We start from the raw sequence: 21,349 nt of genomic DNA, 5'->3' as shown, positions 1-21,349 counted from the left end.
GAGAGACATCAGCGGCAGCAGAGAGAGAGGGAGAGAGAAAGGAGAGTTAGTGCGAAGAGAAAGTCAGGTTAGCACAGAAATGCTGTCAGTATATGCCGAGCTCTGGGGGCCGAGGGGGCCCGTGGCCCATTGACCCAGTGCAGGAAGAAGAAATTAGCTCAGTCTACAGCAGGAGGGGAGCAGGCTGGGGCCTGGTGCAGCACTGAGCCATTCGAGAAGGAAAGGGGACATGGTTCCAGGAGATGGAGAATTTGTGTCACAAACAGGGCAAGATCTGGCCTGGGAAAACATAATGCTCTTTGAAGAGTGAAGCCAGTTGCTGCTCCGATCAGCTAAATGCAGGCCAGGGCTGCGAAATGGAGTGTGTGCTGCAAGTTCAGGCACTGGAAGAGAGACAGAACTGGCTCTTACTCAGCCAGGAGCCCAAGAACTAGGAAAGTTTTCATCTCAAAGCAGCTAGCTAGGTGCTCCCCCCAGCACTGCACAAAGGGTCGAGGTCACCCTAACAGATATGGCAGAGCTCACAGACTCCCTGCAGGGGCTGCCCAGGTTCTACCATCCATCCCTTCCCTGGCAGGGTCCCAGCACCCGTGGAGGTCTGTGCTGTAGAGAACTGCTGGCGGCAAAGCCCCAAAGGGCCACATGCAGGCATGAAATGAGACATGGCTAGAAAAGGGTGAAGGTGGCGGGGAAAAAAAAAGCAGCATGAAGAAAACAAAGGAGAAACCAAGGAGAGAAAATGCTTTATTGAGACCAAATGCACTGACCAGGAGGAGAGAAAAGAAAGTCACGAAATCAACTCAAGAGTGAGGTATGAGGGACAGGGAGAATGCAGAGCAGGGACTAGGTAACAGTAAAGGCTGCCAAGCTTTCTGGACATTCCTCTCCCACCCCCAGCTTTCGAGGGGGCTCCTTCCAGCTAGGGGGCCCCACAGGAGGGAAGGGTCAATGGGGAGGCAAGCCCAGGCAGATTTGGTCAGAGGAAATGGAGGCCACGCTATCCCTTCCAATGCAGGTACTAGCTTGGAGGTTTCTTGTTCCCAGCAGCTGGGCTAAATGTGCCTGCCTCTCAGGACCAAGAGAAGTAAAGCCCCCTTTGCATCAGGGCAGGCCCCTCCATCCCCCACCCCTGAGGCCTGGGGGTCCTGGCTCCACAGCTGCCACCTTCCCCAGGACTGTCAGCACTCGGCAGTCGTTTGACATGGGAACAGCAGCACTAGAGCAAAGCCCATGCACCAGGAGGGGCAAAGGGAGCCAGACTGCTGGCAGCATGGGGAGCGCTGGCCACTTCTTCCAGCGTTAAAACAGGACTCTCTCTTGCAACTTCTGCTTGTAAGGAAACCAGAGACAGTAAAAGCTGCAGTAGTCCCCTCACCTGTGCCCATGGAGCAAGGATCAGCCTAGGCCAGCAGGCAGAAACCGAGGGTGTGGAGTGTGATGGGACCATGCACCTTCCATCAGCCCCCACCCCCGGAGGGGAACGAGCAGCTACTGCAGACTCACCCCACAGTGTAACTGGACACATCATCTGGGCACATGCAGTGCCTGGGCAAAACCTAGCATGGCACACTGCAGGCGGGCTGTTCCTGGGCTTCCCAGTCTGGGTTAGGGGCTGGGCACTGCTCAGGGTTCCTCCTCTCCTGCCGCCTTCACTGAGCAGCCAGAGCCAACTAGCAGCACTAGAGCTTGGGGACAGGCAGAGAGGTGGGAGCCAGGGGCACAGACCAAGGGATGTATGGACAGGCAAGCAGGGGCAGCCATGGTGGCTGAGGTTACAAGCAGGCTGGGACTCGTGGGGAGGGTGAGTGGAGTGCCATAGTGCTGGGATTGCTGGGGGTGGGGGGGTGCTCAGAGGGAGGTGATGTCGTTAAGTGCATTGTCCAGCTCCTCGCTGATTGCCTTATACTTCATCTTCTGAGCATATACTTCGTCTGCAGGCAGGAGGGAGTGCGGGGGCAGAACGTAGCAGAGTGAGGAGCAAGGGTGGGAGAAAGAGAGAGAGTGAACGTGAGAGAGAGAGAGACCTCGCTGCAGCAGCAGGAGAGTGTGGGTAGGGCTCACATGGTTGCAGGGGCCTCTGCTAGGACAGGCTGGTTCCTCCCAGGACCATGCTTGGACCACCCCCAGATACTCACCCGGCCTGGCCTGAATTCCCTGTCCTCTTTGGCCCCTCCCTGGCTATCCTGCTCCTGGCCAAGCCCTGTTCTGGCATACTTCCTGGTCCTACTCCTGGCATGGGGACCCTGCCTGCCCTCCATTCAGACTGAGATTCCCATCCACAGGGACAGCTTGTTCTGTGATATGCACATGGGGTCTCTGGCCCTCCCACCTCCCTGGATCCCTAACCCATGGCCCAAAGGTGTTGGCTCGACAGACCCTGGGGCAAGTACTAGCTGCCTAGGATGGCTGTGCTCTATGGAGGCAGGACAAAGGGCAGCAGGATTTCTTTACCTTCCAAGTCATCAATGGTTTTCTCCAGCTTGGCCACAGATCGCTCAGCAAACTCTGCTCGGGTCTCAGCCTAGGGCCAGGAAATGGGACATTAGCTACAGCAGCAACTGTCTCAGGGGGAACGAGGCAGAAGCGTGTATCTCCTAGGCCAGACCTCTCAACAGGCAAAGGAAGGCCAAATGCTACCCCACTGGGCCTCACAGAGAGGCTGCCTTACTGGAGCTAGGACACGGCAAGCAGCCAAACCGCCCAAATGGCTTTGCGCCTGCAGCACTTACTTCCGCAGGGCACAGCCGGCTTGCTTTGCTGTATCTGAAGTTGCAGCAGATCCAGCCTACCTGCCGCCAGGCTGCAGCAGCTCCAGCACTGCCACACAAGACCCAGGCCATGGCTGGAGCAGCAGCATTCGTAGCCATGTGTCTTCCAAAGTAGAACATGCATCTGCTCTGCTAACGTCGACTCTGCTCCAGGAACGCTGTCTGCTGCCCGCCAAGCACCCCCGGGCCCTCCCAGACTGAGCTCGGCCCCTTCTGGATTCAAGTGCCTTGGCAACATGCGGCTGGACAAGGGAAGCTGGGGCTGGGGTATGGCTGGGCAGGGCATTAGGGGACACCAGCCATTTGCACAATCTGGGGGTCCTCCTCAAAAGGTTGGGGCTCCAGCTTTCCGCAGAGCAAGGCACCAGGCTCTGAGTGGGTTAAGAACTAGGGCTGAGCTACACCCACAGCCAGGGCAGCCTCAGTACCAGGCCCACTGTGAAGGGTGGCAGCCAAGCTGTGCCCCCCGGGGGGGGGAGAGAGGAGATAATGCAGGGTCCCTGCCCCACTCAGCGTCCCGGGCATCTCACCTCCTTCAGTTTGTCTGTCAGCAGCTTGATCTCCTCCTCGTACTTGTCTTCCTTGGTGGAATACTGCAAAGACAAACATGTCTGAGTCTCTGGGAACTCCGCGCCACGCCTGTGAGTCCCTCTCAGCTAGTGCCAAGCTGGAGGGCCCATCCTGCGTGCCCCACCATTGCCCAGATCCCAGGCATCTCCCTGGAGACCAGCTCTCTGGCCTGCTCCTTGCCAGGTAACTAGGAGCCTGATGCTGCTCTCCTTTGGCTCCTACCTTGTCAGCCTGGGCCTCCAGGGACTTCAAGTTGTTGGTGACAATTTTCAGCTCTTCCTCTAGGTCCCCACATTTACTATTTCCAGCAGACCAGGGGGCACGGACAAGAGAAGCGGGAGGAGAAGGAGTGAGGGAAAGGAGAGAGAGAAAACAAGCTCAGGAAAGAAACAGCAGCTGAGATGGAGAGGAAGCAGCAGCTAACCTGGCCTGTCCCCATGGCTGTCCCCATGGCAATCACACAGCTATTAGGAGAGGCCAGCTGAATAGCTGGGGTTTGAGAGGCAGGCTCAGACAGCGAGAGGTGAGGGCGGGCTCAGCAGCAAGTGGATCTATAGTACAGACCAAAGTTTGGGGCAGAGATGCTAGAGGGAGGGGGCCACCCTGCCTGATTTGCCTCTGATGGCTCAGCCCCACCTGGACCCCTCGCAGGAACATCTGCAAGCAGCACAGTGGAAAGGGCTCAGCACATACACTTGGGGTGCTGAAAGATGGATGCAGAAAAGGAGGGGTGGGAGAGGTCTCTCCCCACCAGCGGCCTGTCTCGTACCTGCAGGCCCTCCCCTGATGTCCCAGGCTGTGGCCACCGCTCAGCCCACCCTGTGACACCAGAAGCAGCCCTGCCACGCATATAGCCAGGGAGAGGTGTGTGATGAACCAGGCAGCAGCAAGCACCAAGGCCGCGCAAGTTCACCCGCGATGCTGACCCCAACCCCAACCCTACAAGTCTCAGCCCCAGGCCCAGCCACACAGGATGGCATGAGAAGAAGGAAAGGGCTCAGAGCTGTCTCACAGGAATGATGGAAAGGAGACAGTATGTCCAGAGGCAGGAGAGGTGGAGAGGGAAAGAGAAGAAGCTGCGAGTCTCCCCAGTTCCCTGCCCCAGTACCTCTTCCTCTGAGGCCATCAGGGATTTGAGGGTCTGGTCCATGGTGCGCAGCTCCTCTTCCAGCTGTCTCACTCGGCTGGGGGAGTGAGGGGGGCACCCCAGGGGGAGCATTCAGCCATGGGAAACCGAGCAGAGAACAAGATCAACCCTTCACATTCCCTGCACCCCTGGCTGCCCAGTCTGGCCTGAGGGGACAGGACAGCCACGGGCAGGAGCCGGCTGTCAGTCAGCCTGATCAGAAGCAGACACAAGTGGTCTCCCTAGAACCACCAGCTTCAGGGCCTTCTGCTGACCACCTGGATTCTGCACCCCAACTCGGGCCAGTGGTGCTGGAGTGCCAAGGGAGAGGACTCATCCCTGCTGAGCGCCTAAGACCGCTTAGTGTCCTGAGGTGGTCCCCTGAGCAGTTTCCCAGGGTTTGGAACTCAGCTCAGCCTCACATGGCGGGTGGGTTGGGAGAAGCAGGATGTAGGGGCCCCTTAAAACCATGTCCCTCTGCCCGCCCCCGTTGCCTGGGGGTAGAAGGCACTCACCTTTCTGCAACCTCTGCCCTTTCCTCCGAGCGCTCCAGCTCCCCCTCAATGATCACCAGCTTACGGGCAACCTGGCAGACCCAGCAGAAGACAGATGGTCAGCCCAGTGCAGGCCCCGCAGGGCAGCAGCTGTGGGAACAGAACTCAGCACCAGCCCCCTGCCATGGCCGCAGACAGAGCCTCTGGGGCATGGCCACTGGACAGCCCCAGCATGACAGTGGCAGCAAGCAGACGGCATGAGGGCCTCAGCTGCAGCAGGACACACGTCTCATGCTCCATTCTTCAGGAGGTCTCCTCGGAGGTCTCCTACCAGCCCTCTGAAGGATTGGGCCCCCGACCCAGTGGCAGCAGTCCAGCACACCAGCCCATCCTGGGCCCGAGCCAGACAGAGCTGCGGGTGCCCCTGGTGGTGTCAGCAGGACCTCGAGGAGGACGGTCTTTGGGAAGGGCTGGTTCTCACCTCCTCATATTTGCGGTCAGCCTCCTCAGCTATGTGCTTGGCCTCCTTCAGCTGCATCTCCTGGAGCTCCATCTTCTCTTCATCCTTCATGGCCCGGTTCTCAATGACTTTCATACCCCTGAAAGAAATCCAGGCCCAGTGCTCTGGCCGTGATCTGGACAACCCCCAAAGGTGGCCAGAGAGCCCCGGCTCTACCTCCACACCAAAGCCTCCAACCTGCCTCACAGCATCACAGCTGTGATCATCCACACCCGCTGCAGTCTGGCACCTGCCCCTACCCTTTCATAGCCCAGCACACCCCATGAATTAACCCTAAGGTCCCCACCTTCCAGTCTCGAGAACGAGCCTCCCCCAGTTATCCCTGTGCCCACTCGTCTCCCCACCCTCCGATCACTCCTCGGAGTCAGAAGCTCTGAGCATTGAGCTAGCAACCCCACCCCCATACTAGCTTAGGCTCTGTGCCAGTTTCGCACCACGCGTGTTAGGTACCGTCCTGCTGTCTGTCACCACAGCAGCTGAACGGCTCCTGCAGAACCAGCGGTGAGAGGGATGGTACTGATGGGCCACGGCCCTCCAGGACAACACTGGTGACAAGCCAAGCACAAAGCCAAGAGAGCAGGGGAAGAAGCCAGTGAGGGAAAAGCCTCCAGGGCCCATCAGGCACACAGTGCCTGACCATTGCCAGGATGCCCTTGAGCCTCGTCTCCTCCACCTGACCAGGTGTGTTCACAGCCTGTCTGCCCCAACAGCTCCCACAGAACCTACTAGCCTGCAGCACAGGATCAAATCAACCACACAGCCTGTGCACCCATGGAGGGACAGGAGCAGAGGCCCCCTGTGCACATGGCCAGTGGCAGCCCTGCACAGTAGGCCTGGGGCAGTGGACTATGAAGACAGTTGCCCAGACAGACAATGGAGCTACAGTGACCCAGCCTGAAAGGACAAAAGTGAGGTTGCTAGGCACAGGTCCTCAGCCAGGAGAAAGGGACACAGAGTCCCAGTGAGCTGAAGATGAACACAGACATTCCCTGGCCATCCAAGCTTAGCAAGGAGTCCAACATGCAGCTCTTTAAGGAGCCATTTGCATTTCCAAGTGCTGCTGCTGCTGATTCTTCTTGCAGTTCCAGGGGCTGACACCACAAACAACAGCTTCAAAAAGCTCCATGTAATCTTAGTGCTGGTAGAGCGTGAACCTGCTTCAGGGGCCGTGTGACCCTCACCAAGCAAGAGAGAAGAGACCCAAGGGATCCCTCTTTGACAGCAGTCACTGACACATTCAACCATCCAATTCAACACACATGGCAACCACAGGCTGCTAGGTGCTGCAAAACTGCTCAAAGGTGCTGGAAAGAAGGGGGGGGAGCTGCACCCTGACCTGAAACCGTTTCCCTCACGTAGAAGGTTTACAGTTGGGTTCAATGGCTCTCAGATACCCCACTATACAAGCTGTTCCAGCACCCCCGCATCTGCGGCCTGGAGCAAATGCCACAGGCCCTGAAAGAGGAGCTCCATGGGGCAAGGCTCTCTCAGGCCACCCCTCTCTTCTCCCCACACTGCCAAGCCATGGCCCCTCCGCACTCCTCCTTCCCACGAGCTACACACCTCTCGCTCTCATCAGCCGCTTTCTCAGCCTCCTCCAGCTTCTGCAGCGCAGTGGCTAGGCGCTCCTGGGCTCGGTCCAGCTCCTCTTCCACCAGCTGGATGCGGCGGTTCAGGGAGGCTACGTCAGACTCCGCCTGCGGGAGAAGCAGCACCAGTCAATCCCAGCTGGTCACCAGAAAAGTGCAGGTGCCCCCTCAATGCTGGGACCTGCCCAGAGACCAGGACATTCCTTTTGGTTTTTGATGGCAGTGGGTCAAGGGGCTGGGCTGGGCGGCAGGCAGCTGACATGGCGCAGCCCGAGCCCGGCACTCGCATTGAGGCTATTCCAGTCATCCACACACTGCCCAGCTGTGCACCAGCCCCCAGTCCCAGGTACAGTGCGCAGGTGAACAGCTCAGGACAGCCGCTTATGTGAGGCCCCCTCCTGCCACTCCACGCACGCGTCCCACCATCTGTGGGACAAGCAGGGCAGCAGCAGAGACGGCCCTGGCCACTGTTTCCCCAGGGCGGCTCCTGCAGCTCTACCCAAGAGCTGTGTGAGTTCTGCGGCCCCGATGTGGCGCTAGCTCTGGAGCTGGAAGAGCTCTACAGCCTGATGCTGCCCAGGGGCCTGCAGCCTGGTACAGCATGTGCTGCCTCTGCCTGGCACAGCCCTGCAAGCCCAGTGCGATTTCTTTGTCCCTAGCTCCATCAGTGACTCCACTGGTAAGTTGCAACAATATAGTTAGAGGGGTGCGCGCTTGGGGTGCCTGGCCCTGGAGGATGGGGATAGGCCAGGGGTGTGCCCGGCTCTGGAGGATGGGGAGGAGGATGGGGGATAGGCGGGGGTGTGTGGGTGCCTGGCTCTGAAGGAGGATGGGGATTGGCGGGGGGGAGAGGTGCCTGGCTCTGGAGGAAAGGAGGAGGATGAGGATAGGCAGGGTGGGGGTACCTGGCTCTGGAGGAGGATGGGGATAGGCAGGGGGGTGAGGTGCCTGGCTCTGGGGGAGGATGGGGATAGGCAGGGGGGTGAGGTGCCTGGCTCTGGGGGAGGATGGGGGATAGGCAGGGGGGTGAGGTGCCTGGCTCTGGAGGAGGATGGGGGATAGGCAGGGGGGTGAGGTGCCTGGCTCTGGGGGAGGATGGGGGATAGGCGGGGGTGTGGGTGCCTGGCTCTGGAGGAGGATGGGGATAGGCGGGGGGGTGAGGTGCCTGGCTCTGGAGCAGGATGGGGATAGGCGGGGGGGTGAGGTGCCTGGCTCTGGGGGAGGATGGGGATAGGCGGGGGGGTGAGGTGCCTGGCTCTGGGGGAGGATGGGGGATTGGCGGGGGGGTGAGGTGCCTGGCTCTGGGGGAGGATGGGGGATTGGCGGGGGGGTGAGGTGCCTGGCTCTGGGGGAGGATGGGGATAGGCGGGGGGGTGAGGTGCCTGGCTCTGGAGGAGGATGGAGATAGGCAGGGGGGTGAGGTGCCTGGCTCTGGGGGAGGATGGGGATGGGGGGGGGGGTGAGGTGCCTGGCTCTGGAGGAGGATGGGGATAGGCGGGGGTGAGGTGCCTGGCTCTGGGGGAGGATGGGGATAGGCGGGGGGGTGAGGTGCCTGGCTCTGGAGGAGGATGGGGATAGGCGGGGGTGAGGTGCCTGGCTCTGGGGGAGGATGGGGGATAGGCAGGGGGGTGAGGTACCTGGCTCTGGGGGAGGATGGGGGATAGGCGGGGGGGTGAGGTGCCTGGCTCTGGAGGAGCATGGGGATAGGCGGGGGTGAGGTGCCTGGCTCTGGAGGAGGATGGGGATGGGGGGGGGGTGAGATGCCTGGCTCTGGAGGAGGATGGGGATAGGCGGGGGGGTGAGGTGCCTGGCTCTGGAGGAGGATGGGGGATAGGCGGGGGGGTGAGGTGCCTGGCTCTGGAGGAGGATGGGGATTGGCGGGGGGGTGAGGTGCCTGGCTCTGGAGGAGGATGGGGGATAGGCGGGGGGGTGAGGTGCCTGGCTCTGGAGGAGGATGGGGATAGGCGGGGGGGTGAGGTGCCTGGCTCTGGAGGAGGATGGGGATAGGCGGGGGGGTGAGGTGCCTGGCTCTGGGGGAGGATGGGGATAGGCGGGGGGGTGAGGTGCCTGGCTCTGGGGGAGGATAGAGATAGGCGGGGGGGTGAGGTGCCTGGCTCTGGGGGAGGATGGGGATAGGCGGGGGGGTGAGGTGCCTGGCTCTGGGGGAGGATGGGGATAGGCGGGGGGGTGAGGTGCCTGGCTCTGGAGGAGGATGGGGATAGGCGGGGGGGTGAGGTGCCTGGCTCTGGGGGAGGATGGGGATAGGCGGGGTGAGGTGCCTGGCTCTGGAGGAGGATGGGGATAGGCGGGGGGGTGAGGTGCCTGGCTCTGGAGCAGGATGGGGATAGGCGGGGGGGTGAGGTGCCTGGCTCTGGGGGAGGATGGGGATAGGCGGGGGGGTGAGGTGCCTGGCTCTGGGGGAGGATGGGGGATTGGCGGGGGGGTGAGGTGCCTGGCTCTGGGGGAGGATGGGGGATTGGCGGGGGGGTGAGGTGCCTGGCTCTGGGGGAGGATGGGGATAGGCGGGGGGGTGAGGTGCCTGGCTCTGGAGGAGGATGGAGATAGGCAGGGGGGTGAGGTGCCTGGCTCTGGGGGAGGATGGGGATGGGGGGGGGGTGAGGTGCCTGGCTCTGGAGGAGGATGGGGATAGGCGGGGGTGAGGTGCCTGGCTCTGGGGGAGGATGGGGATAGGCGGGGGGGTGAGGTGCCTGGCTCTGGAGGAGGATGGGGATAGGCGGGGGTGAGGTGCCTGGCTCTGGGGGAGGATGGGGGATAGGCAGGGGGGTGAGGTACCTGGCTCTGGGGGAGGATGGGGGATAGGCGGGGGGGTGAGGTGCCTGGCTCTGGAGGAGCATGGGGATAGGCGGGGGTGAGGTGCCTGGCTCTGGAGGAGGATGGGGATGGGGGGGGGGTGAGATGCCTGGCTCTGGAGGAGGATGGGGATAGGCGGGGGGGTGAGGTGCCTGGCTCTGGAGGAGGATGGGGGATAGGCGGGGGGGTGAGGTGCCTGGCTCTGGAGGAGGATGGGGATTGGCGGGGGGGTGAGGTGCCTGGCTCTGGAGGAGGATGGGGGATAGGCGGGGGGGTGAGGTGCCTGGCTCTGGAGGAGGATGGGGATAGGCGGGGGGGTGAGGTGCCTGGCTCTGGAGGAGGATGGGGATAGGCGGTGGGGTGAGGTGCCTGGCTCTGGGGGAGGATGGGGATAGGCGGGGGGGTGAGGTGCCTGGCTCTGGGGGAGGATAGAGATAGGCGGGGGGGTGAGGTGCCTGGCTCTGGGGGAGGATGGGGATAGGCGGGGGGGTGAGGTGCCTGGCTCTGGGGGAGGATGGGGATAGGCGGGGGGGTGAGGTGCCTGGCTCTGGAGGAGGATGGGGATAGGCGGGGGGGTGAGGTGCCTGGCTCTGGGGGAGGATGGGGATAGGCGGGGTGAGGTGCCTGGCTCTGGAGGAGGATGGGGATAGGCGGGGGGGTGAGGTGCCTGGCTCTGGAGGAGGATGGGGATAGGCGGGGGGGTGAGGTGCCTGGCTCTGGGGGAGGATGGGGATAGGCGGGGGGGTGAGGTGCCTGGCTCTGGGGGAGGATGGGGATAGGCGGGGGGGTGAGGTGCCTGGCTCTGGGGGAGGATGGGGATAGGCGGGGGGGTGAGGTGCCTGGCTCTGGAGGAGGATGGGGATAGGCGGGGGGGTGAGGTGCCTGGCTCTGGAGGATGGGGATAGGCGGGGGGGTGAGGTGCCTGGCTCTGGGGGAGGATGGGGATAGGCGGGGGGGTGAGGTGCCTGGCTCTGGAGGAGGATAGAGATAGGCGGGGGGGTGAGGTGCCTGGCTCTGGGGGAGGATGGGGATAGGCGGGGGGGTGAGGTGCCTGGCTCTGGAGGAGGATGGGGATAGGCGGGGGGGTGAGGTGCCTGGCTCTGGGGGAGGATGGGGATAGGCGGGGGGGTGAGGTGCCTGGCTCTGGGGGAGGATGGGGATAGGCGGGGGGGTGAGGTGCCTGGCTCTGGAGGAGGATGGGGGATAGGCGGGGGGGTGAGGTGCCTGGCTCTGGAGGAGGATGAAGATAGGCGGGGGGGTGAGGTGCCTGGCTCTGGGGGAGGATGGGGATAGGCGGGGGGGAGGTGCCTGGCTCTGGAGGAGGATGGGGATAGGCGGGGGGGTGAGGTGCCTGGCTCTGGGGGAGGATGGGGATAGGCGGGGGGGTGAGGTGCCTGGCTCTGGAGGAGGATGGGGATAGGCAGGGGGGTGAGGTGCCTGGCTCTGGGGGAGGATGGGGATAGGCAGGGGGGTGAGGTGCCTGGCTCTGGGGGAGGATGGGGATAGGCGGGGGGGAGGTGCCTGGCTCTGGGGGAGGATGGGGGATAGGCAGGGGGGTGAGGTGCCTGGCTCTGCAGGAGGATGGGGATAGGCAGGGGGGAGGTGCCTGGCTCTGGGGGAGGATGGGGGATAGGCAGGGGGGTGAGGTGCCTGGCTCTGGAGGAGGATTGGGATAGGCAGGGGGGTGAGGTGCCTGGCTCTGGGGGAGGATGGGGATAGGCGGGGGGGGGAGGTGCCTGGCTCTGGGGGAGGATGGGGATAGGCGGGGGGGAGGTGCCTGGCTCTGGGGGAGGATGGGGGATAGGCAGGGGGGTGAGGTGCCTGGCTCTGGGGGAGGATGGGGATAGGCGGGGGGGAGGTGCCTGGCTCTGGGGGAGGATGGGGATAGGCGGGGGGGAGGTGCCTGGCTCTGGAGGAGGATGGGGATAGGCGGGGGGGTGAGGTGCCTGGCTCTGGGGGAGGATGGGGATAGGCGGGGGGGTGAGGTGCCTGGCTCTGGAGGAGGATGGGGGATTGGCGGGGGGGTGAGGTGCCTGGCTCTGGAGGAGGATGGGGATAGGCAGGGGGGTGAGGTGCCTGGCTCTGGGGGAGGATGGGGATAGGCGGGGGGGTGAGGTGCCTGGCTCTGGGGGAGGATGGGGATAGGCGGGGGGGTGAGGTGCCTGGCTCTGGGGGAGGATGGGGATAGGCGGGGGGGTGAGGTGCCTGGCTCTGGAGGAGGATGGGGATAGGCGGGGTGGAGGTGCCTGGCTCTGGGGGAGGATGGGGATAGGCAGGGGGGTGAGGTGCCTGGCTCTGGAGGAGGATGGGGATAGGCAGGGGGGTGAGGTGCCTGGCTCTGGGGGAGGATGGGGATAGGCAGGGGGGTGAGGTGCCTGGCTCTGGGGGAGGATGGGGATAGGCAGGGGGGTGAGATGCCTGGCTCTGGAGGAGGATGGGGATAGGCGGGGGGGTGAGGTGCCTGGCTCTGGGGGAGGATGGGGATAGGCGGGGGGTGAGGTGCCTGGCTCTGGGGGAGGATGGGGATTGGCGGGGGGGTGAGGCGCCTGGCTCTGGGGGAGGATGGGGGATAGGCAGGTTGGGGGTGCCTGGCTCTGGGGGAGGATGGGGATAGGCAGGGGGGTGAGGTGCCTGGCTCTGGGGGAGGATGGGGATAGGCGGGGGGGTGAGGTGCCTGGCTCTGGAGGAGGATGGGGATAGGCAGGGGGGTGAGGTGCCTGGCTCTGGGGGAGGATGGGGATAGGCGGGGGGGTGAGGTGCCTGGCTCTGGGGGAGGATGGGGATAGGCGGGGGGGTGAGGTGCCTGGCTCTGGGGGAGGATGGGGATAGGCGGGGGGGTGAGGTGCCTGGCTCTGGAGGAGGATGGGGATAGGCAGGGGGGTGAGATGCCTGGCTCTGGGGGAGGATGGGGATAGGCAGGGGGGTGAGATGCCTGGCTCTGGAGGAGGATGGGGATAGGCGGGGTGGAGGTGCCTGGCTCTGGGGGAGGATGGGGATAGGCGTGGGGGAGGTGCCTGGCTCTGGGGGAGGATGGGGATAGGCGGGGGGGTGAGGTGCCTGGCTCTGGGGGAGGATGGGGATAGGCGGGGGGGAGGTGCCTGGCTCTGGGGGAGGATGGGGGATAGGCAGGGGGGGGAGGTGCCTGGCTCTGGGGGAGGATGGGGGATAGGCAGGGGGGTGAGGTGCCTGGCTCTGGGGGAGGATGGGGATAGGCGGGGGGGAGGTGCCTGGCTCTGGGGGAGGATGGGGATAGGCGGGGGGGAGGTGCCTGGCTCTGGAGGAGGATGGGGATAGGCGGGGGGGTGAGGTGCCTGGCTCTGGGGGAGGATGGGGATAGGCGGGGGGGTGAGGTGCCTGGCTCTGGAGGAGGATGGGGGATTGGCGGGGGGGTGAGGTGCCTGGCTCTGGAGGAGGATGGGGATAGGCGGGGGGGTGAGGTGCCTGGCTCTGGGGGAGGATGGGGATAGGCGGGGGGGTGAGATGCCTGGCTCTGGAGGAGGATGCGGATAGGCGGGGGGGAGGTGCCTGGCTCTGGGGGAGGATGGGGATAGGCGGGGGGGTGAGGTGCCTGGCTCTGGGGGAGGATGGGGATAGGCGGGGGGGTGAGGTGCCTGGCTCTGGGGGAGGATGGGGATAGGCGGGGGGGTGAGGTGCCTGGCTCTGGGGGAGGATGGGGATAGGCGGGGGGGTGAGGTGCCTGGCTCTGGAGGAGGATGGGGATAGGCAGGGGGGTGAGATGCCTGGCTCTGGAGGAGGATGGGGATAGGCGGGGGGGAGGTGCCTGGCTCTGGGGGAGGATGGGGATAGGCAGGGGGGTGAGATGCCTGGCTCTGGAGGAGGATGCGGATAGGCGGGGGGGAGGTGCCTGGCTCTGGGGGAGGATGGGGATAGGCGGGGGGGTGAGGTGCCTGGCTCTGGGGGAGGATGGGGATAGGCGGGGGGGTGAGGTGCCTGGCTCTGGGGGAGGATGGGGATAGGCAGGGGGGTGAGATGCCTGGCTCTGGAGGAGGATGGGGATAGGCGGGGGGGTGAGGTGCCTGGCTCTGGGGGAGGATGGGGATAGGCGGGGGGGGGAGGTGCCTGGCTCTGGGGGAGGATGGGGATAGGCGGGGGGTGAGGTGCCTGGCTCTGGGGGAGGATGGGGATTGGCGGGGGGGTGAGGCGCCTGGCTCTGGGGGAGGATGGGGGATAGGCAGGTTGGGGGTGCCTGGCTCTGGGTGAGGATGGGGATAGGCGGGGGGGTGAGGTGCCTGGCTCTGGGGGAGGATGGGGATAGGCAGGTTGGGGGTGCCTGGCTCTGGGGGAGGATGGGGATAGGCGGGGGGGTGAGGTGCCTGGCTCTGGGGGAGGATGGGGATAGGCGGGGGGGTGAGGTGCCTGGCTCTGGGGGAGGATGGGGATAGGCAGGGGGGTGAGATGCCTGGCTCTGGAGGAGGATGGGGATAGGCGGGGGGAGGTGCCTGGCTCTGGGGGAGGATGGGGATAGGCAGGGGGGTGAGATGCCTGGCTCTGGAGGAGGATGGGGATAGGCGGGGTGGAGGTGCCTGGCTCTGGGGGAGGATGGGGGATAGGCAGGGGGGTGAGGTGCCTGGCTCTGGGGGAGGATGGGGGATAGGCAGGGTGGAGGTGCCTGGCTCTGGGGGAGGATGGGGGATAGGCAGGGGGGTGAGGTGCCTGGCTCTGGGGGAGGATGGGGGATAGGCAGGGGGGTGAGGTGCCTGGCTCTGGAGGAGGATGGGGATAGGCAGGGGGGTGAGGTGCCTGGCTCTGGGGGAGGATGGGGGATAGGCGGGGGGGTGAGGTGCCTGGCTCTGGGGGAGGATGGGGATTGGCGGGGGGGTGAGGTGCCTGGCTCTGGGGGAGGATGGGGATTGGCGGGGGGGTGAGGTGCCTGGCTCTGGAGGAGGATGGGGATAGGCAGGGGGGTGAGATGCCTGGCTCTGGAGGAGGATGGGGATAGGCGGGGGGGAGGTGCCTGGCTCTGGGGGAGGATGGAGATAGGCAGGGGGGTGAGGTGCCTGGCTCTGGGGGAGGATGGGGATAGGCGGGGGGGTGAGGTGCCTGGCTCTGGGGGAGGATGGGGATAGGCAGGGGGGTGAGATGCCTGGCTCTGGGGGAGGATGGGGATTGGCGGGGGGGTGAGGTGCCTGGCTCTGGGGGAGGATGGGGATAGGCGGGGGGGTGAGGTGCCTGGCTCTGGGGGAGGATGGGGATAGGCAGGGGGGTGAGATGCCTGGCTCTGGAGGAGGATGGGGATAGGCGGGGGGGAGGTGCCTGGCTCTGGGGGAGGATGGGGATAGGCAGCGGGGTGAGGTGCCTGGCTCTGGGGGAGGATGGGGATAGGCGGGGTGGAGGTGCCTGGCTCTGGGGGAGGATGGGGGATAGGCAGGGGGGTGAGGTGCCTGGCTCTGGAGGAGGATGGGGATAGGCAGGGGGGTGAGGTGCCTGGCTCTGGGGGAGGATGGGGATAGGCGGGGGGGTGAGGTGCCTGGCTCTGGGGGAGGATGGGGATAGGCAGGGGGGTGAGATGCCTGGCTCTGGAGGAGGATGGGGATAGGCGGGGTGGTGAGGTGCCTGGCTCTGGGGGAGGATGGGGATAGGCAGGTTGGGGGTGCCTGGCTCTGGGGGAGGATGGGGATAGGCGGGGGGGTGAGGTGCCTGGCTCTGGGGGAGGATGGGGATAGGCAGGTTGGGGGTGCCTGGCTCTGGGGGAGGATGGGGATAGGCGGGGGGGTGAGGTGCCTGGCTCTGGGGGAGGATGGGGATAGGCGGGGGGGTGAGGTGCCTGGCTCTGGGGGAGGATGGGGGTAGGCAGGTTGGGGGTACCTGGCTCTGGGGGAGGATGGGGATAGGCGGGGGGGTGAGGTGCCTGGCTCTGGGGGAGGATGGGGATAGGCGTGGGGGAGGTGCCTGGCTCTGGGGGAGGATGGGGATAGGCGGGGGGGTGAGGTGCCTGGCTCTGGGGGAGGATGGGGATAGGCGGGGGGGTGAGGTGCCTGGCTCTGGGGGAGGATGGGGATTGGCGGGGGGGTGAGGTGCCTGGCTCTGGGGGAGGATGGGGATAGGCGGGGGGGTGAGGTGCCTGGCTCTGGGGGAGGATGGGGATAGGCGGGGGGGTGAGATACCTGGCTCTGGGGGAGGATGGGGATAGGCGGCGGGGTGAGGTGCCTGGCTCTGGGGGAGGATGGGGATAGGCGGGGGGGTGAGGTGCCTGGCTCTGGGGGAGGATGGGGATAGGCGGGGGGGTGAGGTGCCTGGCTCTGGGGGAGGATGGGGATAGGCGTGGGGGAGGTGCCTGGCTCTGGGGGAGGATGGGGATAGGCGGGGGGGTGAGGTGCCTGGCTCTGGGGGAGGATGGGGATAGGCGGGGGGGTGAGGTGCCTGGCTCTGGGGGAGGATGGGGATTGGCGGGGGGTGAGGTGCCTGGCTCTGGGGGAGGATGGGGATAGGCGGGGGGGTGAGGTGCCTGGCTCTGGGGGAGGATGGGGATTGGCGGGGGGGTGAGATGCCTGGCTCTGGGGGAGGATGGGGATAGGCGGGGGGGTGAGGTGCCTGGCTCTGGAGGAGGATGGGGATTGGCGGGGGGGAGAGGTGCCTGGCTCTGGAGGAAAGGAGGAGGATGAGGATAGGCAGGGTGGGGGTACCTGGCTCTGGAGGAGGATGGGGATAGGCGGTGGGGGAGGTGCCTGGCTCTGGGGGAGGATGGGGATAGGCGGGGGGGTGAGATGCCTGGCTCTGGAGGAGGATGGGGATAGGCGGGGGGGTGAGGTGCCTGGCTCTGGAGGAGGATGGGGATAGGCGGTGGGGGAGGTGCCTGGCTCTGGGGGAGGATGGGAATAGGCGGGGGTGAGGTGCCTGGCTCTGGGGGAGGATGGGGATTGGCGGGGGGGTGAGGTGCCTGGCTCTGGAGGAGGATGGGGATAGGCGGGGGTGAGGTGCCTGGCTCTGGAGGAAAGGAGGAGGATGAGGATAGGCAGGGGTGAGGTGCCTGGCTCTGGAGGAGGATGGGGTGACAGAAGGGGCCTGGGGGTTCCTGGCTCTGGAGGAGGGAGGCAGGATGGGGTGACAGAAGGGGCCTGGGGGTTAGGGTTAGAGCCACAGTGTCCAATCCACTCTCCTTTTGCCACATGTGGCAAACTTGAGTGTGTGGCATGGGGAAGCGGCTTGGGCAGTGCGGGGCTCGGACATCTGGCCAGCTGGAGCTGCACCAGGCACCTGCAAGATGGGGGCTGAGCCAGCAGCCAGCAGCCTGGCTGGGACCAGGTTGGGCACCGTGTCCAGCACCCCAGCCAGGGCTGGAGCTGGTCTCTGCAGGGGCAACCTACACCTGTAGCTGTGGCACCATGTTGGCAGCCCAGTCAGTGCAGAGCTGGCACCCACGTGGCTCTGGCCATGTCCAGCATGGGGCTGGAGTCAGCCTCATAGCCAGTAGCCAGGCTGGTGCTGCCCCAGACGGGGTCAAGATCTGGCAGGAGATAAGGGGGCCCTGGGGATGGGAGCCCACTAAGGCTCGGGCAGCTGGCATGCGGCTTGGGGTGGCATGGCTCTGTTGTGTCACTGGCAGTTTGCTGGGGGGTGGATGTAGGATGCCTGACTGCGGGGCGAAGCTTTTGGCTTGGGGGGGCCATGTGGCAATCTGACACCACTGAGTTAGAGGGTGGGCGGGGGGAGCCTGGCTCTGGGGGAGAGGGAGGGGCGGGGGCTGCAGGGGGGTGAAGTTTGGGGGTATTTGGGGCTGTGGTGGGGGAGTTAAGCTGCCTGGGGGGCAAAGGAGGTGTGAAGCCTGGGGGTCGGGGGGTGGTTTTGGGCTTGAATTCTGGTGTGGGGCTGGGGATTGAGTTCCACCACCTTTTTATCTAGAAAAAAGCACTGCCAGGAGCCACAGGAAGTGCTGCCTGGACCAGTCAGGACTCCACCTAAGGCTGCCAGCCCTCTTGGCTTCACCTGGAGATTCAAGCTATCAGTCTCGATCTCCTGGAGGATCCTGAAGCTAGAAACCAGCTGCTACTGGAGCAGGGGCACAGCCACTGGGGGCTGCTGAGAAGGGACCCAAGAGGGTGTCCCTGATGGTGGTGCCAGGCCCCTGCTACTCTCCCAGGCCACGTCACTTGGGGGAGGGGCTGGGAGAAGGGTGGAACTGCCCTCCACACTCGCCAGTGGTGGGAAGTGGAGCCCCACAGCTGGGAATCAGGGGAGCAGGGAGCTCAGGCAAGTCTGGTCAGCCTCCCCCCACTTCCAGTCAGTGCAAGGGTAGCAGAGGGGGCCGGCCCCAACTCCTGATGCCAGCACCCCTGCAAGTCCTCCAGGCCCCAGAGGGGGAGACTAGCTGCTGCCCCTTGCCACTCCCTCCACCATGTTTTGGGGTCCCATGAACCTTCATGCTCCCCCATGTTGCCCCCGGTTGCAGAGAGGCTAAGGCAGGCTCCCTGCCAACCCTGACCCCACACTGCTCCTGGAAGCAGCTAGCATGTGCCTGCAGCCCCTAGGCAGGATGGGGAGCAGGGGTATGTCTCCACACACTGCTCCTGGCCTGAGTGCCAACTTCACAGATCCCTTTGGCTGGGAACTGAGACCAATGGATGCTGCAGGGGCAGTGCTTGCAGGCAGTGGTAGTGCATGCAGGAGGGATGCACCCATCCTGGGGGAGCAAGTGGGAGCAGGAGGGGAGATGGACTGATTTAGCAGTAATTCTTAGCCCTGGATATTCTTATCTGTGTAAGCATCTACTCCAATCCTTCTTTGAACTGGTCTACACTTTGCCCTGAGTGCCCTGTGGCAGCAAATTCCACAGGATAACCGTGAATGATGTGACTGTCTCTCCTTTGGCTATGTTTTCATTTGCCACCTTGAAATTTCTTTCAGTATCCCTGAGCCTCATGGGTCAGATTAAGTCAGGCCACCGGCTGAATCCGGCCCATGGGCTCTTCTGAGCAGCAGGAGAGATGGGCGCCAGCACATGGAAGCAGTGTCCCTGCACGGGCCTGCAGGCTGCATTCCCATTGCTCCCATTGGCCAGGAATCCCAGCCAATGGGAGCAGTGGGGGGAGTTGACGATGTCCCACCACCCTGTGCTGGAAGGCACTCCCCCCTCGGCCAGGATTCCTGGCCAATGGGAGCAGTGGGGTACAGCCTGCAGGCCAAAGGAGGGACAGAGCTTCCCTCCCCTGTAGCCCCTTCCACCTGCCGTTAGGCAGAGCCTCTGGGGTGGGGGGGTGTTTGGACAGCAGTTTTGGCCCAACCTCAGAAGGGCCCACAACATCTACCAGTCCCGCATCCCCAGAAGAGCTTACCTGGCGCTGGGCGGGAGCCCTAAACCTTGGCACCCCACCTCCTCTGGGGTGGAGTGCGAGGGGAGCCCTGGTGCCCCAGGTCGCAAGAGTGAGGGAAGCATGTCCCTCTTTTCCTGCTTATCGTGTCACTGAGATGGGTTTGTTCTGCGGGCCAATGGGCCCCTTTCCCTGCCCCATGTCTGGTTCCACCATTCTTCACAGCAGCTTTTCAGGTTCCTGACCATTCGCATAAGAACGGCCATACTGGGTCAGACCAAAGGTCCATCTAGCCCAGTATCCTGTCTGCCGACAGTAGCCAATCCCAGGTGCCCCACAGGAGGTGAACCGAAGACAATGATCAAGCAATTTGTCTCTGCCATCCATCTCCCGCCCTCAGCAAAAGGCTAGGGCACCATACCTTACCCCTTGCTAATAGCCATCTATGGACCTAACCTCCAAACATTTATTGAGCTCTTTTTTAAACTCTGTTAGAGTCCTGGCCTTCACAGCGTCCTCTGGTAAGGAGTTCCACAGGTTGACTGTGCACTGTGTGAAGAAAAACTCTCTTTTATTAGTTTTGAACCTGCTACCCATTAATCTCAACTGGTGTCCTCTAGTTCTTATATTATGGGAACAAGTAAATAACTTTTCTGTATTCACTTTCTCCACAACATTCATGATTTTATATACCTCTATCATATCGCCCCTCACTCTCCTCTTTTCTAGACTGAAAAAATCCCAGGCTCTCTAGCCTCTCTTCATATGGGACTCGTTCCAAACCCTTAATCATTTTAGTTGCCCTTTTCTGAACCTTTTCTAATGCCAACATATCTTTTTTGAGGTGAGGAGACCACGTCTGCATGCAGTACTCAAGATGTGGGCGTACCATAGTTTTATATAGGGGAAGTAAGATATTCTTCATCTTATTTTCTATCCCTTTTTTAACTATTCCTAACATCCTATTTGCTTTACTGACTGCCGCTGCACACTGCATGGATGTTTTCACAGAACTATCCACTATAATTCCAAGATCCCTTTCCTGATCTGTTTTAGCTAAATTTGCCCCCATCATATTGTATATATAATTGGGGTTATTTTTCCCCAATGTGCATTACCTTACACTTACCCACATTAAATTTCATTTGCCATTTTGCTGCCCAGTCACTCAGTTTGCTGAGATCTTTTTGAAGTTCTTCACAGTCTGCTTTGGTTTTGACTATCCTGAACAGTTTGGTGTCATCTGAAAACTTTGCCACCTCACTGCTTACCCCTTTCTCGAGATCATTGACGAATAAGTTGAACAAGATTGGTCCCAGGACTGACCCTTGGGGAATGCCACTAGTTACCCCCTTCCATTGTGAAAATTTACCATTTATTCCTACCCTTTGTTTCCTGTCTTTTAACCAGGTCTTTCTCACCCGCCTTCTCTGAACCCCTCTAATTCTGCATTACACCTGAGATGGGGCACCTGGACCACTGATTTATACAAACCACTAGAAGTTCACCAGGGTACTCTCCATCCCACTTTCTATTCTTGATGTCTGCCCTGGCCTTTGAACCCCACACTCCAGCGAGAGCCTGAGTCCAGAGAATCTGGCCCTTCTCCTCCGAGTCCAGTGCAGCCCTAAGGGTCTGCCCAGTGGACCCTGCATCATTTCCCAGAAATAGACACCGACTTCTAGTTTTCCCAGAGGGGGGACCCCTCCATCCTCCCTCTACCCCAGGGCGCTGCCCTCACTGCGCCCCTTCTCCCAAGGCCCAGCCCCTGCTCCACGTCCTCCCCAGGCCTCACCTGCCCGATGTGCACTGCTCTCTTCCGTCCTCCAGCCATCAAACAGCTGTTGAGCTGTGCCCTGATCAGCTCCTCGGGGTGCTGCCAAAGAGCTGATTAGCGCCAGCAGCCCTGAGCAGCTGAGGCTGGTGAATGCTGGGCACACATTATTTTTTGCCCTAGGTGCTCCAGATCCATGGATACTCTGGGATCAGCACCTACATCCCCAGAGTCCAGCTGATTGCAAAGATGGACAGATGTGCACACAGCCCCATGGCAAGCCAAAGTTTGGTCACTCTGGGCAGCAAGCGTGACATTCTGTGCGGACTGACTAGTGCTAGCACTGGGCTACTGGCATGCGTCAAGCAGCCTCTGGCCGCTGCAGCTGAGCCCTCAGGCCCAGCCATGCTGGCTGAACTGGAGGAGGGGCA

At 62.9% G+C, this 21,349-nt stretch overlaps 1 protein-coding gene across 16 annotated transcripts in view; it reads right to left on the bottom strand.

Moving 5' to 3' along the window:
* TPM2 (tropomyosin 2) overlaps positions 1-21,349 on the bottom strand; it is a 40,106-nt gene that overhangs the window by 1,894 nt on the left and 16,863 nt on the right. For 4 of the 16 annotated variants that reach the window (XM_074995945.1, XM_074995936.1, XM_074995948.1 and 1 more), the window contains 6 exons: positions 7,042-7,175; positions 5,440-5,557; positions 4,980-5,050; positions 3,561-3,636; positions 3,299-3,361; positions 2,452-2,521 (listed from right to left, as the gene is read on the bottom strand). In XM_074995945.1, the coding sequence (XP_074852046.1) occupies positions 2,452-2,521; positions 3,299-3,361; positions 3,561-3,636; positions 4,980-5,050; positions 5,440-5,557; positions 7,042-7,175 (532 nt within the window). Of the gene's footprint in view, positions 1-724; positions 1,932-2,451; positions 2,522-3,298; positions 3,362-3,560; positions 3,637-4,446; positions 4,523-4,979; positions 5,051-5,439; positions 5,558-7,041; positions 7,176-21,349 lie in introns of those variants that run through there. The other 12 variants (XM_074995947.1, XM_074995935.1, XM_074995949.1 and 9 more) reach the window with 5 other exon arrangements.

The sequence above is a fragment of the Carettochelys insculpta genome, chromosome 5 (genome assembly GCF_033958435.1).
Source record: "Carettochelys insculpta isolate YL-2023 chromosome 5, ASM3395843v1, whole genome shotgun sequence".
Classification (NCBI taxonomy): domain Eukaryota; kingdom Metazoa; phylum Chordata; order Testudines; family Carettochelyidae; genus Carettochelys; species Carettochelys insculpta.
Note: the sequence above shows the minus strand (reverse complement) of the source record. Positions and strands in the feature narration are given on the sequence as shown.